General features: G+C 51.9%; 1 protein-coding gene across 2 annotated transcripts in view; it reads right to left on the reverse strand.

The window, feature by feature from the left end:
- Positions 1 to 583: 583 nt before the first annotated feature.
- Positions 584 to 13,337, reverse strand: part of DNAJC11 (DnaJ heat shock protein family (Hsp40) member C11) — a 70,651-nt gene continuing 57,897 nt past the window's right edge. For both annotated transcript variants that reach the window (XM_023258046.2, XM_023258047.2), the window contains 8 exons: positions 12,797 to 12,882; positions 12,427 to 12,543; positions 5,204 to 5,359; positions 4,085 to 4,154; positions 3,532 to 3,589; positions 3,256 to 3,398; positions 2,504 to 2,633; positions 584 to 2,109 (listed from right to left, as the gene is read on the reverse strand). In XM_023258046.2, coding sequence (XP_023113814.1) covers positions 2,084 to 2,109; positions 2,504 to 2,633; positions 3,256 to 3,398; positions 3,532 to 3,589; positions 4,085 to 4,154; positions 5,204 to 5,359; positions 12,427 to 12,543; positions 12,797 to 12,882 — 786 coding nt within the window. In that variant the 3' untranslated portion in view covers positions 584 to 2,083. The remainder of the gene's footprint in view (positions 2,110 to 2,503; positions 2,634 to 3,255; positions 3,399 to 3,531; positions 3,590 to 4,084; positions 4,155 to 5,203; positions 5,360 to 12,426; positions 12,544 to 12,796; positions 12,883 to 13,337) is intronic.

Here is a 13,337-nt window from a genome sequence, read left to right on the forward strand (position 1 = left end):
CCATTGTGGCTTATGGAAGGTTTCACAGGAGGGCTCTGTGTTCAGAGCGGTGGGAAGAGACCTGGAGGCGCTAGCTGGAGGCCCTCTCTCCTCCCGTCCTTTGTGGCTGCTGAGAAGACTGACTTCGTGTTTCCTGTTGAAGCGCAGGAAGGCCAGGGCATGACCACCTTTGGCTATGAGAAAAGGTGACTTTAATAAAAAAACCAAACAAAAACAACAAACGGGAAAACGATCCTAAGTGATGTCCTGACTCCCGTTTCTTGGGCAAATGTCTAATGTGTAAAACTGAATCATGGCTTCAAGTTCGGCCTCACGGTTAAAAAAGTAGTTAAAGGGGTACCTGGGTGGCTCAGCAGGTTAAGCATCCAACTCTTGATTTTGGTTCAGGTCATGATCTCACGGTTTGTGGGATTTCCCCTCTTGCTCTCTCTCTGCCCCTCCCTGGCTCTTTCAAAATAAAAAAGAACTGTTAAAAATGTGGTTTAAATAACAAAGAATAAAGGATGGAATGAGGCTTTGGGGGGGCACTTACTTTATTTTGCCCATCCCTGAAAATGAACACACAAGATGCATTAAAACACTATCCCGTTTTCAGGAAAGATTTATTACGATAAGAGAGCGCCTTCCGTACAGTCCGTTTCAAACAAAATTGCGAGAATCGGTGCCCTGACGAGCCACCTGCCGCGGAGGGAGCGCACGGCCGCGCCCCAAAGTCTGATGTTTCACACCACGCTTATTGCACGATTTACATTCAGAGCAGCAGCTCAGAGGAAAACTTTTTGAAAGAGAGATAAATATTACAGAATTGGACAACCTGAACTGTTTTTGAAAACTGGAGGAGAGGGGTGTTAGCGATTACTCCGGTACCGGCGCTGGGGAGTGAAGCCTGACTTCAGCGACAGCTGCAGGGGGCTGTCACGGCCACCACCGTCCAGGGGGGCCTCTTTGCTCAGCGGTGACTCTTGGTCAACACTCCGGGCTGTTCAGGAGCATCCCGGCTCCTAAGTATTCTGCATCCACAGAGCGAACCGAGTGAGGGAAGAGGACCCAGGGGGGCGGACACCGGACCCCATGAGGCGGTGTGGGAGCAGCAGCGCCACCTGCTGGCTGTGAGTGAGAGAGCAAGCGAGGCCGGCCTGGCTCTCCCTGCGCTTGGGATTTGGCACGTACCTGGGCCAGGGTCTCCGCCCGGGCTCCCCCTCTCCTCCCTGCTCCGGTGCTCCAGTGTGGGGGGCAAAGGCAGGTCAGGCTGAGCCGTGGGGGGCGGGGAGGGGGGGGCAGGCTGAGAGGGACGGCGGATGGCTTAGCTCGCACCTGCCTCTCTCCACAAGGACACGGGTGGCTCCTGGGAGGAAGTGACCTGTGACAGGGATGGACCCTGGGACCGGGGGTTATACCGCTCTGTCCCAAGCCATCTGCCAGTGGAATGATTCGAGAAGTTCTGGGAGGGGGGAAAAAAGACACTAATTTCCAAAACCATTCGTTCTGAGATAAAAAGCAGATTTATAAACCCACACAATCCTCTCCAGATTCACTGAATAATATTTCAGCAGGAAAAAGTGGTTTTGGGGAAGTTGACCGGACAGACGCTCACTTGTTCTGGAGGCCTCTGCTCGTGAGACTCATGAGAACGCCTTCCTTCTTTTCCATTTTGTTTTCCATGCTCCGTGGATTTTAGGAAAAGTAGTTCACAGTCCTATGTGTGAGGCAGGACATTTCATAAATACCTCAAGACAGACTGAGAGCTACTGGGTGGCTGCAGTCAGCCCTCGGGCTCAGGAACCTGGGGATGGGCTGGGGTGGGGGCCGAGGGCCCTTCCCTCCGGGGACATGATCCTTGGGAAAACAGCCACAGGCCACGCTGCGGCTCTGGTCCAGGTGGGGCTGCCCGAGTCCTACCTACAGCACCCATGAAAGCGGGGTGTCTGTGTGTCCCTCCACATAATTGATACGGTACCACCTTCTATAGGAGTAATATAAAATAAACACATCTGATGTCTGGGTTTTTTCCCTGCTTCCGAATTTGTAGACTCCCGGGAAAAGATTTTTTGCAGCCTCTTGGAAATCTGGTTTCTCAAGCAGTTTATCCGTCTGTATCAATCCTGTGAGCTGTAAGAGACAAACTGAATGTATCAAAAGGCAACTGTCCCCACGCCCTCCTTCCACTGGGGGCTCTGCCATCCGCTGCCCAGAGGCCGCCTGGCCTCCGGCTGAGCAGCGTGCAAGGCGCTCGACAATCAACCGGTTCCGGAGCACAGGAGCAGCCGGGTTTGCTTCCTACCCGGCCACCCAGGCTGCAGCTTCCAGGCCACGGGCTCACTCAGACCCCCCCGGGGAAGGGCCGCCACCCCTCCGCCGGGCAGCGCGTCCCAGGCTCTGACAAGTCATCGCTCCCAGGCCGGTAACAGAGGGAAGGTGGCTGTCATCCACCTCGATGTCCCGGTCCCCATCAGTGGCTGAGGGCCTCTCCCTGGCCCGCGCCGGCCAAGGCGCGGCTACTCACACTGCTTTGGTATCCTAAGCGCCTCGCCGTCTGGCGCCATGACCTGGTGCAGGACGCCGCGGAACTGGTAAAGCACTTTGAGGTTCTTCTCCTCACCTACACACGGGTCATAGAACCCGGGCAGCCCGGCCTGTAACAGACACAGTCTCACTCGAGTTGACTTGAGGTGGTCATTTAAAACCCAGCACCGCGGCTGTCCGCTGCCACCTGAAGGCGCAGTGTGGACGGGCCTGGACTTTCCCTCGGGAGCCGCCCACGCAAGAGGCAAACTTTGGTGCCTGAGAATGTCAGAAAGCAGCCTACGTGGGCCTAGACTTCTCTCTCAACACAGACCCCCCCTGTCCCACGCTAGCTCTCCCGTCTGGCCGGAGCTAATTGCATTTTAATTTGCCTTTACTGTCCCCGTCCCGGGCTCCAGGGTGTGTCAAACGTGTCACAGGAGAGCTCACGCTCTTTCTGGAAAAAGGCAAGGGGCACGCAGAACGTAGGCATGAAGGCAGGACGTAGATTTTGTTCACTGCTCTACCTGCCACATGGTAGGTGCTCCATAAACACTAATGGACACTTGCTGCGTGAACGAACGAAGGAATTAGCTCCAGTGTAAACAGAACCTGGGCGTGGGCCGCACCCCGCACAGCAAGTGCCGGCAGCACGAGGGATTCCGCTGCGATGGAACGGCCGCTCCGAGGCGCCAGGCTGTGCCCCCTCCCCAAAGGCCCTTCCTGACCGAACCCCGTGGGCGCGTGCTGTACCTTGGAGGCCTCGGTGAGGATGAGCTTCGAGTCCTTCACCAGGCACTGGAGGGGCACAGTCACGTCGATCACCTTCACCTTCTCACTCTTCTTGCTCTTGTCGTTGACGAATTTGCCGTACCAGGCGTTGACGATGATGAGCCCTGAGGACGGGCTCAGTCTGAGCAGAGGCAGGTCTCGGCCGGGCACCCCTCGCACAGCCGGACCGTGAGAACAGGGTGCTCCTTCGAGACCCCCGGCGCCCACCCTGCCCTGAGAGAGGCCACGCCTTCTCACCCATTCTGGACTCCTCCGCCTCAATTATTCTTCGGACAGATTCTTGCATCAACCGGACCTGCAAAGAACAAGGATGGCCACCCAGGGCCCTCCCCGGGCCCTGCGTCCCTGTGCAGAGCTATAGTCCCGGGCCTGGCTGCGCTTCAGCCCCTCCTCTGCTCTCGGAGAACCCGACGGTACCCCTACACTTAGGCTGGGAGTCTCTGTGAGGTCACATAGAAACAATTCACGTACAGGGAAGAAAAGGAAGACAGTACCTTCCAGTTCTTAGAAAACCTCGTTATGCCTTTTGAGGGTAAGTGCATCTAATCTGTAGGACAGGGACTGAAGTTCCCGGCAGTGCGTCCCATAAGCAATACAGAGACTAAAATGACCAGTGAAGCCGTTGGCCCTGGAGGCCCACACGCAGAGCGTGAGGTGATCCCGGAGCCCGGGTCCCAGGCGTGCGGGCCGGCAAAGGGAGCGGGGCCCGCAGCGCGGTCTGCTCTGTGCGGCGACATCCGGAGGCCCCTGGAGCAGGAGGACTTCCGGCTCGTGTCTCTACGGCACTTACGGCAGCTTCCGCCTCTTGTTTCTTCTGGAGAATGTCAGTGGCTGTGCTTTCCCTTTGCTTTTCCAACTCCCTCAAGTGAGAAAAACACAAGGCACATGTTAGCGTGGAGGGAGGCAGGAGAGCCCCTGGCTGGCCCGGCGCCCAGCGAACAGTCGGAGATCTTCCTGCACGCCTCGTTCCGGAGCCTTAGAAAATATTTCCAAGACAGTCTCAGGCAAGTCTGTTCATTTTAGGCCTCTGCAGCTTCCCCTTCTCTCGTCCCTGGACGGCTCTGCCCGCCCTCCGCACCGGAGCGCCCGGGAAGCCCACTGCTGTGCGAAGAGGCCCCCACCCGACAAGAATCTCAGCACAGTGAGCGGCCAGAGAGGCGAGGGCCACGGGGGATGCCGCCTTCTGGACTGCTACGTAACGCTCTGGGCGGGACAATACTTACTGCTTTGGATACAAAATATACTTTCTTGCAGCAAAGCACAGGGACTCGGGGTAGCATACACCCGTCCCCTCAGAAGACTGGACCCCACACGATCTTTGCTCGAGGAGCCTCCTGGGGAATCAGGGCCCCGAACTCCAGTGATTCAAACGCTAAGAGGGGCCCCACAGAGGAGAATCTCTAAGCTCAATGACTTACTACCTCAGACTGGTGTAAGTTACGAGTCTACACCACCTCTCAGACTGGGTGTAATGTTCCAGTGGGTTATCTACAAGCAACTGCAAAACAAATAAACGTTTCTGTAACTTCAGAGACTCTGGTCAATGCGCGCCTATATGTAAGAACGCAAACCCACTCCTCCTGAACTCAGTGCCACAAAAAGATGGGGACCGGTGGCTCTGTCTCCTGTACTGGTGGTGCACAGTCTGCACAATTTTGTAAACCAGTTTCCCTTTCTGGAAGTAGGAAGGAGGAGCGATGGGCCCGCGGCAGCAGTACCGCCGTGAGAAGAGCCAGTACTGAGCACTTACTACGGACCGGACACCATGCTGGGCCTTTACACGGATTAGTTAATGGAATTTTCCTAACAACCCCGAGTAGGTTCTAGTATCATCATCTCCGTCTAAAAGGCAGGAAAACCGAAGCACAGAGTTGTCTACGGACGTGCCCGTGACATGCTCTGAACTCACTTCTCTTTTTGAGCCCTGAGGTACGGCTTGATGACCAGGCGGTGAAGAGCGAAGTAGACCACGAGTGGCCCCACGGTGGCATAGAACACGGCGCTGGGAAGGAGCTGGTCCGTCAAATGAATAGGGAAGAAGTAAGTCTGACTGGCCCTGTTTAACCTGAAAACAAAAACAAAACAGAACGCCCAGAGGAGTCACGTTTCCAGGGCAGGGTTACGGAGACCGCAGTCACGGAAAGAGACGCACTGAACACCACCAGTTATGAGGAACCCGGAGCCCACTGGCTTCGTGAGCGACACACCTTCTGCTCTCGATTCCAAAGCGCAGTTGCTGGATTTGCAGTCTGTGACGGAAGAAAGGTCACACTATCTGCTAACCTCAAGGGCAAAGCAACGACAACCACGTGACCAGAGTGAAGGTGGCCCGAGAAGACGGGAGCGCGCACCTCCAGGGGTCCTGGAGGCAGGGTCATCTCAGCCCTCAATTTATCGAAATGAGAGAAGCTTGTGAAGATTTCCAAAGGTGGCAAGTTCAAGAGCTTCCGCGTCCAGGAACGGTCAAGTAGCGCCTCTGGGAGCAGTCACCCCACAGGGAACCCCTGCGAACTCCGGCCACTAACAAGATCTCTGGGCAGAGCGGTGGGGACACAGGACCCTGAAAGTCTAGAGCGAGGAAGAGCACTGGGAAATTTCCCGGTTTTCGTTAACAGCTTTTAGCCTGAGGACAGGTCTCGGCGGGCTACGGGTGGCCAGGTAACATTGGAAAGAACTCTGTGGTTCTAGGAGATTGCAGACCCAGCGCTCAGAGTTTGGAGGCAACCACAGCAGACGGGAAGAGGGGCCCTCCAACAAGGGGACTCAGAGATGGGGAACCCCAAATTCTTGGTATATATGTGGCACAAACCCCCAGCGGTCCCTGGTCTATCCATGGCCTTAGCGGACAGTGAAATAATTGTGCTGGCCTAGCTGCTGCCACACAGGTGAGTCCCAGTTTGCAGTCTGACTTCAGCCAAATTAATTACCTTAAAAAGGAAAAATTAACGCTTCTTTGGGAATCATAACAGACTACAGAGTCTCTACCATGTACTGTTCACAATACCCATAGTATATTTGTATTTGTTTTTAATGTTTTAATTTTTTAAATTTTATTTATTTTTAATTTATTTTTAAGAGACAGAGACAGGGACAGAGTGTGAGTTGGGGAGGGGCAGAGAGAGAGGGAGACACAGAATCTGAATCAGGCTCCAGGCTCTGAGCTGTCAGCACAGGGCCTGACGCGGGGCTTGAACCCACGAACCGTGAGATCATGACCTGAGCTGAACTTGGCCGCTTAACCGACTGAGCCACCCAGGTGGCCCTACCCACAATAATATAAACCACTCTATACATCTAGATATACAAGAGAAAGAGATAATGAACTAAGACCAAACCCAGACGACCCAGATGCTGGAACTAGCAGATAAGTATTTTATTGTTTTAAAACGTTGTTTATTTTTGAGAGAGAGGCAGTGTGCAAGCAGGGGAGGGGCAGAGAGTGAGAGGGAGACATGGAATCCGAAGCAGGCTCTGGGGTCTGAGCTGTCAGCACAGAACCCGACGTGGGGCTCAAACTCACGAACCATGAGATCACGACCTGAGCCGAAGTTGGATGCTTAACCGACTAAGCCCCCCAGGTGCCCCTGGATAAGGATTTTAGAAAGCAGCTTCTTTATGCTCAAAGACAATATTCAGTGCATGGCCTGAACAGCAGACTGGAGAGGACAGACATCTGTGAACTTGTAGACAGATCAACAGAAATTATCCAATACAAAGAACAAAGAGAAAAAAAAAATACTGAAGACTAATGGGCAGAGCCTCAAGAGGTTTAGAGTTTAAGTAATTAGGGTCCCAGAAAGAGAGTGGGGCAGGAATAAATATTTGAAGAATTAATGGCCTAAAAGTTCCAAATTTCATGTAGGAATAAATTTACAGATGCAAGAGGTTTAGCAAACCGCAAGCAGCATAAATATAGCAAAAACACATGTAGGTACATTTTAGGTGTGGACTGTTGAAGAACAAAAGTGAAAAACAAACAACAAAAAAACAGAACAGAAAGGTGAATAGCCAGAAAAAAAAAAAAAAAGACATCACATGCAGGGGGATAATGATTCAGATGACCACTGATGTGTCATCAGAAAGAATGGAGGCCAGAAACCAGTAGAATAACATCTTCAGAGCACTGAAAGAACAAATCTGTTAAAGGACAACATCCTTCGGAAGAAACGCAACTCCAGAATTGACGAAGAACAGGCAAAGAAAAAAAAACCAAACGAAAAAAAAAAAAAAGAGACCAAACAACCCGAAAACAGACAAAAGATCTGAATGAAGACTTTGCTTAAAAGAAAAAAAAAAGTAAAAAGGATGGATGGCAAACAAGCACCTGGAGATGCCCAGCTTCGTGGGCGTCAGGCAGACACTCATACACCTGACCTGCTGCAGCAGCGAGTGCTCGCAAGGCGAGGGGCCCAGGCGGCGAGGGTGCGGAGCGGCCGGAGCGAGCGCTCGCTCTCTCTCCCTCTTTCTCTCTCTCACTCTCTCACTCTCATGGCAGGCCACTGCTGGGGAAGTAACACGAAGCCACCACCTGGAAAGTAGCTGGCTACTTTCTCACCAAGTGGAACACACACCTACTTTCGGCTCAGCGGGTGTGCTCCGAGGTGTTCACCCAAGAGAGATGGAACCTTCTGTTCACACAAAACCTGCATCTGAAGGTCCACTGGCTTTATTTGCAGTTGGTAAAAATTGGAAACAAATGAAATATGTTTATTAAAAAAAACCCTTTTTTTAATGTTTGTTAATATTTGAGAGAGACTGAGAGTATGAGCGGGGGAGGGGCAGAGAGAGAGGGAGACCTTGAATCTGAAGCAGGCTCCAGGCTCCAGGTGTTAGCACGGAGCCCCACGCAGGGCTCGAACTCACGAACTATGAGATCATGACCTGAGCTGAAGTTGGATGCGTAACCGACTGAGGAACCCAGGCGCCCCCAAATGAAGTATCTTTAAACTGATAAGCAGATAAACTGTGGTACATCAACAATGTCATTCCAAACAGCGATAAAAATAAAGGACACACTACTGACGTATGCAACAGTAAGGGCAGGGGCGCCTGGGTGGCTCAGCTAGTTAAGTGTCTGACTCTTGGTTTTGGCTCAGGTCACGATCTCACGGTTCTTGAGTTCGAGCCCCGCACTGGGCTCCATGCTGACGGGACAGACCCTGTTTGGGATTTCTCTCTTTCTCTCTGCCCCTCACTGGCTTGCTCTCTTTCTCTCTCTCTCTCAAAAAGTAAATAAACATTTGGGGCGCCTGGGTGGCGCAGTCGGTTAAGCATCCGACTTCAGCTCAGGTCATGATCTCGCGGTCCATGAGTTCGAGCCCTGCGTCGGGCTCTGGGCTGATGGCTCAGAGCCTGGAGCCTGCTTCCGATTCTGTGTCTCCCTCTCTCTCTGCCCCTCCCTTATTCATGCTCTGTCTCTCTCTGTCTCAAAAATAAATAAACGTTAAAAAAAATTATAAAAAAATAAAAATAAAAAAAAGTAAATAAACATTAAAAAAAAAAGAGAGGGATTCATTAAAAAAACAAACAGGACAATGTCAAAAGTACTATACTCACGGAAGAAGCACAAAAAGCTTCACACTGTATGAATCCAATCATATGGCATTTTGAAAAAGGTGAAAATATAGGGAGTGGAAACAGAGCAGTGGTTGCCAGGGCCTGGGAGACCACACAAAGACCAAGAGGCAATTTCTGGACACGATGGAAATGTTCTAGGTCTTGACTGTGATGGTGGTTCCAAAGAGCGCTGCTCGAGATAAAATACACAAAGCCAAAACTGACTGGGGAAGAAACCGAGGATTCCACACTCATAGCAGGACATTTTAACACTTTCTTAGCACCTGATAGAAATCTGCCCAAATCCGTGAAGTCCTAGAACTTCTGATTTCTGGTGAATGTTGTCAAACCCCCTGACCCACGGGTATTTAAAGAATGCTGCATCCAACTACAGCAGAATACACGTTCTCTTCGAGTGCACATGATCACCAAGGTCAATTACATGGTGGGGCATGAAACAAGTCTCCATATATTTAAAATGACTGGAACCATACAGAATATTCTCTGACCAGAACATTCTCTGACCAAAATAAGATTAAACTGAAATCATTAATCGGATATACAGAAAAACCCAAATATTTAGAAATTAAGCAATACATTTCTAAAAGTAAAATTAGAAAACAGTTTGAACTGAATGATAACGATACAGCATATCCAAATTTGTGGCATGGAGCAAAGCAGTGTGTGAAGCCTCAAAAGTTTATATTAGAAAAGAAGCAAGATGTCAAATTAGTAACGTAAGGCTGGGCTTTAAAAAGCTGGAAAAAGCAGCAATGTGAAACCAAAATACGTAGAAAAAAGAATAAAGAATAAAGAAATAGAAAACAGATAAACAATAGAGAATATTAACAAAGCCAAAGCTGGTTCTTTGAAAGTTAAGTGCCCCGGCCAGACTGGTTACAAAAAAGGTAGAAAGAACACAAATTACCAACGTGAGGAATGAAGGCTCATCTACGGAGAACTACAGACATTAAAAGGATAAGGCATATTATAAGCAACTTCATGCTAAGAAATTCACCGGCTGAATTCACCGACAAATTCTGAAAAACACAGTGACAAAGCTGACATGAGATGAAAGAGAAAACTGGAAAAGTCCCGGATTTATTAAAGGCACTGAATCCATTCTCAGAAACCTCCCTACAAAGAACCTTCAGTCTCTGCTCTTTCCTCTAGTGAATTCTAGGAAACTTAAGGAATAAATCATTCTTACACGAGCCCTCCCGGAAAACAGAGGAAGAAGGAACACTTCCTAAGTGAAGTGTGACACTTCCTAAGTAAAGTGAAGGAACACTTCACTTTATCAGGCTGCCATAACTCATCCTAAAACCTGAGAAACACATAACAGAAAAAGAAAATTACCATCAGTGTCCCTTAACATAGATACAGGGGTGCCTGGGTGGCTCAGGTCACGATCTTGCGATTTGTGGGTTCGAGCTCTGCATTGGGCTCTGGGCTGACAGCTCAGAGCCTGGAGCCTGCTTCGTATTCTGTGTCTCCCTCTCTCTCTGCCCACCCCCCCCCGGCTCACTCTTTGTCTCAAAAATAAATAAACATAAAAAAAAACTTACAAAAAAAACCACAGAAAAATCCTTAGTAAGATATTAGTAAACCAAATCAAGCAATATATAAAAAGTATTATATCGTGATCATTATGATATCATTATGATATCAAGAATTTTCCTCAGGAATGTAAGGTTGGTTTAACATTCAAAAATTATTGTCATTCACCAAATAAACAGAACATAAGAGAAGAGTTAGCAAAGTCAGATCACATGTTATTGCTGAACTCCAGGGCCTTCTGGAAAACTTTGGTTTATACAACAATACAGTCTGGACACTTCAGCCTGCTGACACGGGGAACTCAGCTGAAACGAAATGAAAATGTTTCTTTCCGAGAGGCAGAGCGGCACTCTTGGGATGAGAATTCAGATTGTGTCATGTAATACCTGCATGGCACACGTGTTTAAAAACAGAAACGGAATCAGAGAACTGTCTCGTCAGCGGTCCCAATTTGAGAATAAAATTCTGTCAGCTCTCTGTGTGCTCTTTATTAAGTCTCAGGGGGCCTCAGATCACTGAGAGGGGAGAGGCCCGACGCGGCTCTGATACTGGTGGCCCGCTGTGGCTCTCCTCCCACACCGTGATGAGGTATGATCTGCTTCCTGTCTGTCTCTCTCTCTCTTGCAGAGTTTCTCTCGAGTGCCAGGCTGTGTTCTAGGCTCTAGGAGTACCGTACAGAATACAACAAAGTTAAAGAGCTCCTGATGAGGGCCGGCGAGGTGGACGGCTGATCAGAGGGAGGTGGTGCAGTGGAGGACAGACAGGGTTAAACAGAAAAGGTCTGCCTGGGGCAAAGTGAGGGGTACAGCTCTTACAGGGTGATGAGGGATGGTTTTGCCCAGGTGACCTCTGGGCAGAGCCCCGAGGGAATCAAAGGATCCAGCCGTGCTGGCATCTGGGGACCAAGGAAGAGCAACTCACAGTCTGGTTGCAGGAGTGGGCTTGCTGTTCTCTGGAGCGGCGCAGGGGCCAGGGCGGCTGGAGTGGAGAAGGGGTATATGGGAGAGGAGGGGTCAGCAGGAAGTGAGGGCCTGATCACGGAGAGTCCTGAAGGACTCTAGCTTTGGCCAGGGATTGAGGGGAATCACTGACGGTTTGAGCAGCGAGTGACAGACACTGACCTACATGCTCTGCCCGTGTGGAGATAAGGGTCACCAGGGGGTGAAGGACGTGGGCCAGGAGGACAGAGCAATAACTCAGACACGAGACAGTGGGAGCAGAGAGCATGTGAGGAACGGCCCCACTCAGGAGATGCTTCCCGAGGACAGCCCAGGTGGGTTTTGAGATACATTAACTTTGGAGTGTGGGGAAAAAGAGCGGCCAAGGCCAACTCCAAGGTTTCGCACAGAACACCTCGAAGGCTGGGGCTCTCACGACCGGCACAGGGAGGCTCTGGGCAGAGCAGCTTTGGAAGCATCGAGAGTCGAGACAGGATGTCCGGGGGATGCGAGCAGTGATCTGGGATATAGGGGCTGCAGGTGTGGGGGAGGGCCAGGCTGGGGCTGCAAACGTGAGCTGTCAGTGCAGGAAGGTATGCGGCCACCTGCGGAGGGAGTCTGCACAGACGGAGCCTGGGGTCCCGCCCTGATGCTGCCATTTAGCAGCAGCCAGCCGGTCAGGTAACCGAGGCGGCAGGGAGAGGCTGGAAGGAGCGCCACCGGAGCAGCGGTGAAGGGTGTGGGCAGCAGTGCTCTGGTCCCGAGGGAGACGCGGCTGCCGCATCCGCTGATGGCGACCCTGTACGCGTCACACGTGTGACCTGTCGATGAGTGGGCGGGTGGGGCCGGCACGGGGGCCTCTGGGGAGGGAGAGATGCAGGCGGGCCAAGGAGCACGACCACAGACTCAGACCCTGAGCGACTCCCTGACGTTTGCTTACCCGCCCGAGACAGAAGCAACCGTCTCTTTAAGAACATAATCACAAAGCAAAGTCTCTTTCATCCTTAAGGTGGGTGAAGCCCAGGTGAGTTACAAGTTGCCAGATAAGCCTGGGCCAGAAAGATCCAGTTCAACTTACTTGACTTTGAGAGACACGCCCTGAGGGACTCCCACGCTGACAGCCGCGCCCAGGACGCTGTGCCTGGAGATCTTCCTCTCCGCTCCGTACTCCACCACCGTCCCGAAGAAGCCGGCCCTGCAGGGAGCATGCGGCCTGGCCTGAGCAAGTCGGGCCCCTCGAGGCCACCCCACCCCCTCCTGTCCTTCCTTCTCGCCTTCCCCACCCCCACCCGGAGGGGATCACGAGTGACACCCAGGGGCGCAGTTCTTCCACGAGACTCAAGTTCCTCAGGGCAGGGACCGCGGGATGGTCATGTCCGGCCCGCCATTTGGAAGCCCCCATACCACATGCAGCAGGCCTGCTTCCGGTCAGCCGGGCCAGGACTTACTTCAGGGATCCTTTCACGCGAGTCTGATCATCATCCTGGAATTTGTGCTGATAGCTGATCAGTGCAAAGGAGTGAGGAATTCCCAGCTGGGAAGACACAGGGAGAGAAGGCAGGGCTAGCGGCCGCGACTCTGCGGGAAGGTGGGTATTGTGCGCACACCGGCCGCGGAGCTCCCTTCCCGGGCAGCCTCTCAGGCAGGGGCCGCGGTCTGAGTGTGATTTATTAGAGGCCAATATTTAAAAGCTGGGAGAGTTCACTTAAAAACCCAGTTTCCTGACTTCTCACGGAAAGAAAACGTTCTGCGACAAGGAGCCCGCATTCTCACACGGCAGCAGGTGGTGAGGGCTGAGGGGGGGCGGGTCCTCTCACACCCTGTGCTCCTGCCCGCCACAGTGGCATCTGAGTGCATAACTCTGCTGCTCTGGGGGGTCGCTTCCCAACCTGTGCTCTTTCTCACCCTGATTCTGTGGGCTTCTCCTACTAGAAGATGTGAAAAGGGCATTTTGCTTTAGGGTAACTGGAACACAGTTACCCCGGGAGC

Source organism: Felis catus, chromosome C1 (assembly GCF_018350175.1).
Source record: "Felis catus isolate Fca126 chromosome C1, F.catus_Fca126_mat1.0, whole genome shotgun sequence".
Classification (NCBI taxonomy): domain Eukaryota; kingdom Metazoa; phylum Chordata; class Mammalia; order Carnivora; family Felidae; genus Felis; species Felis catus.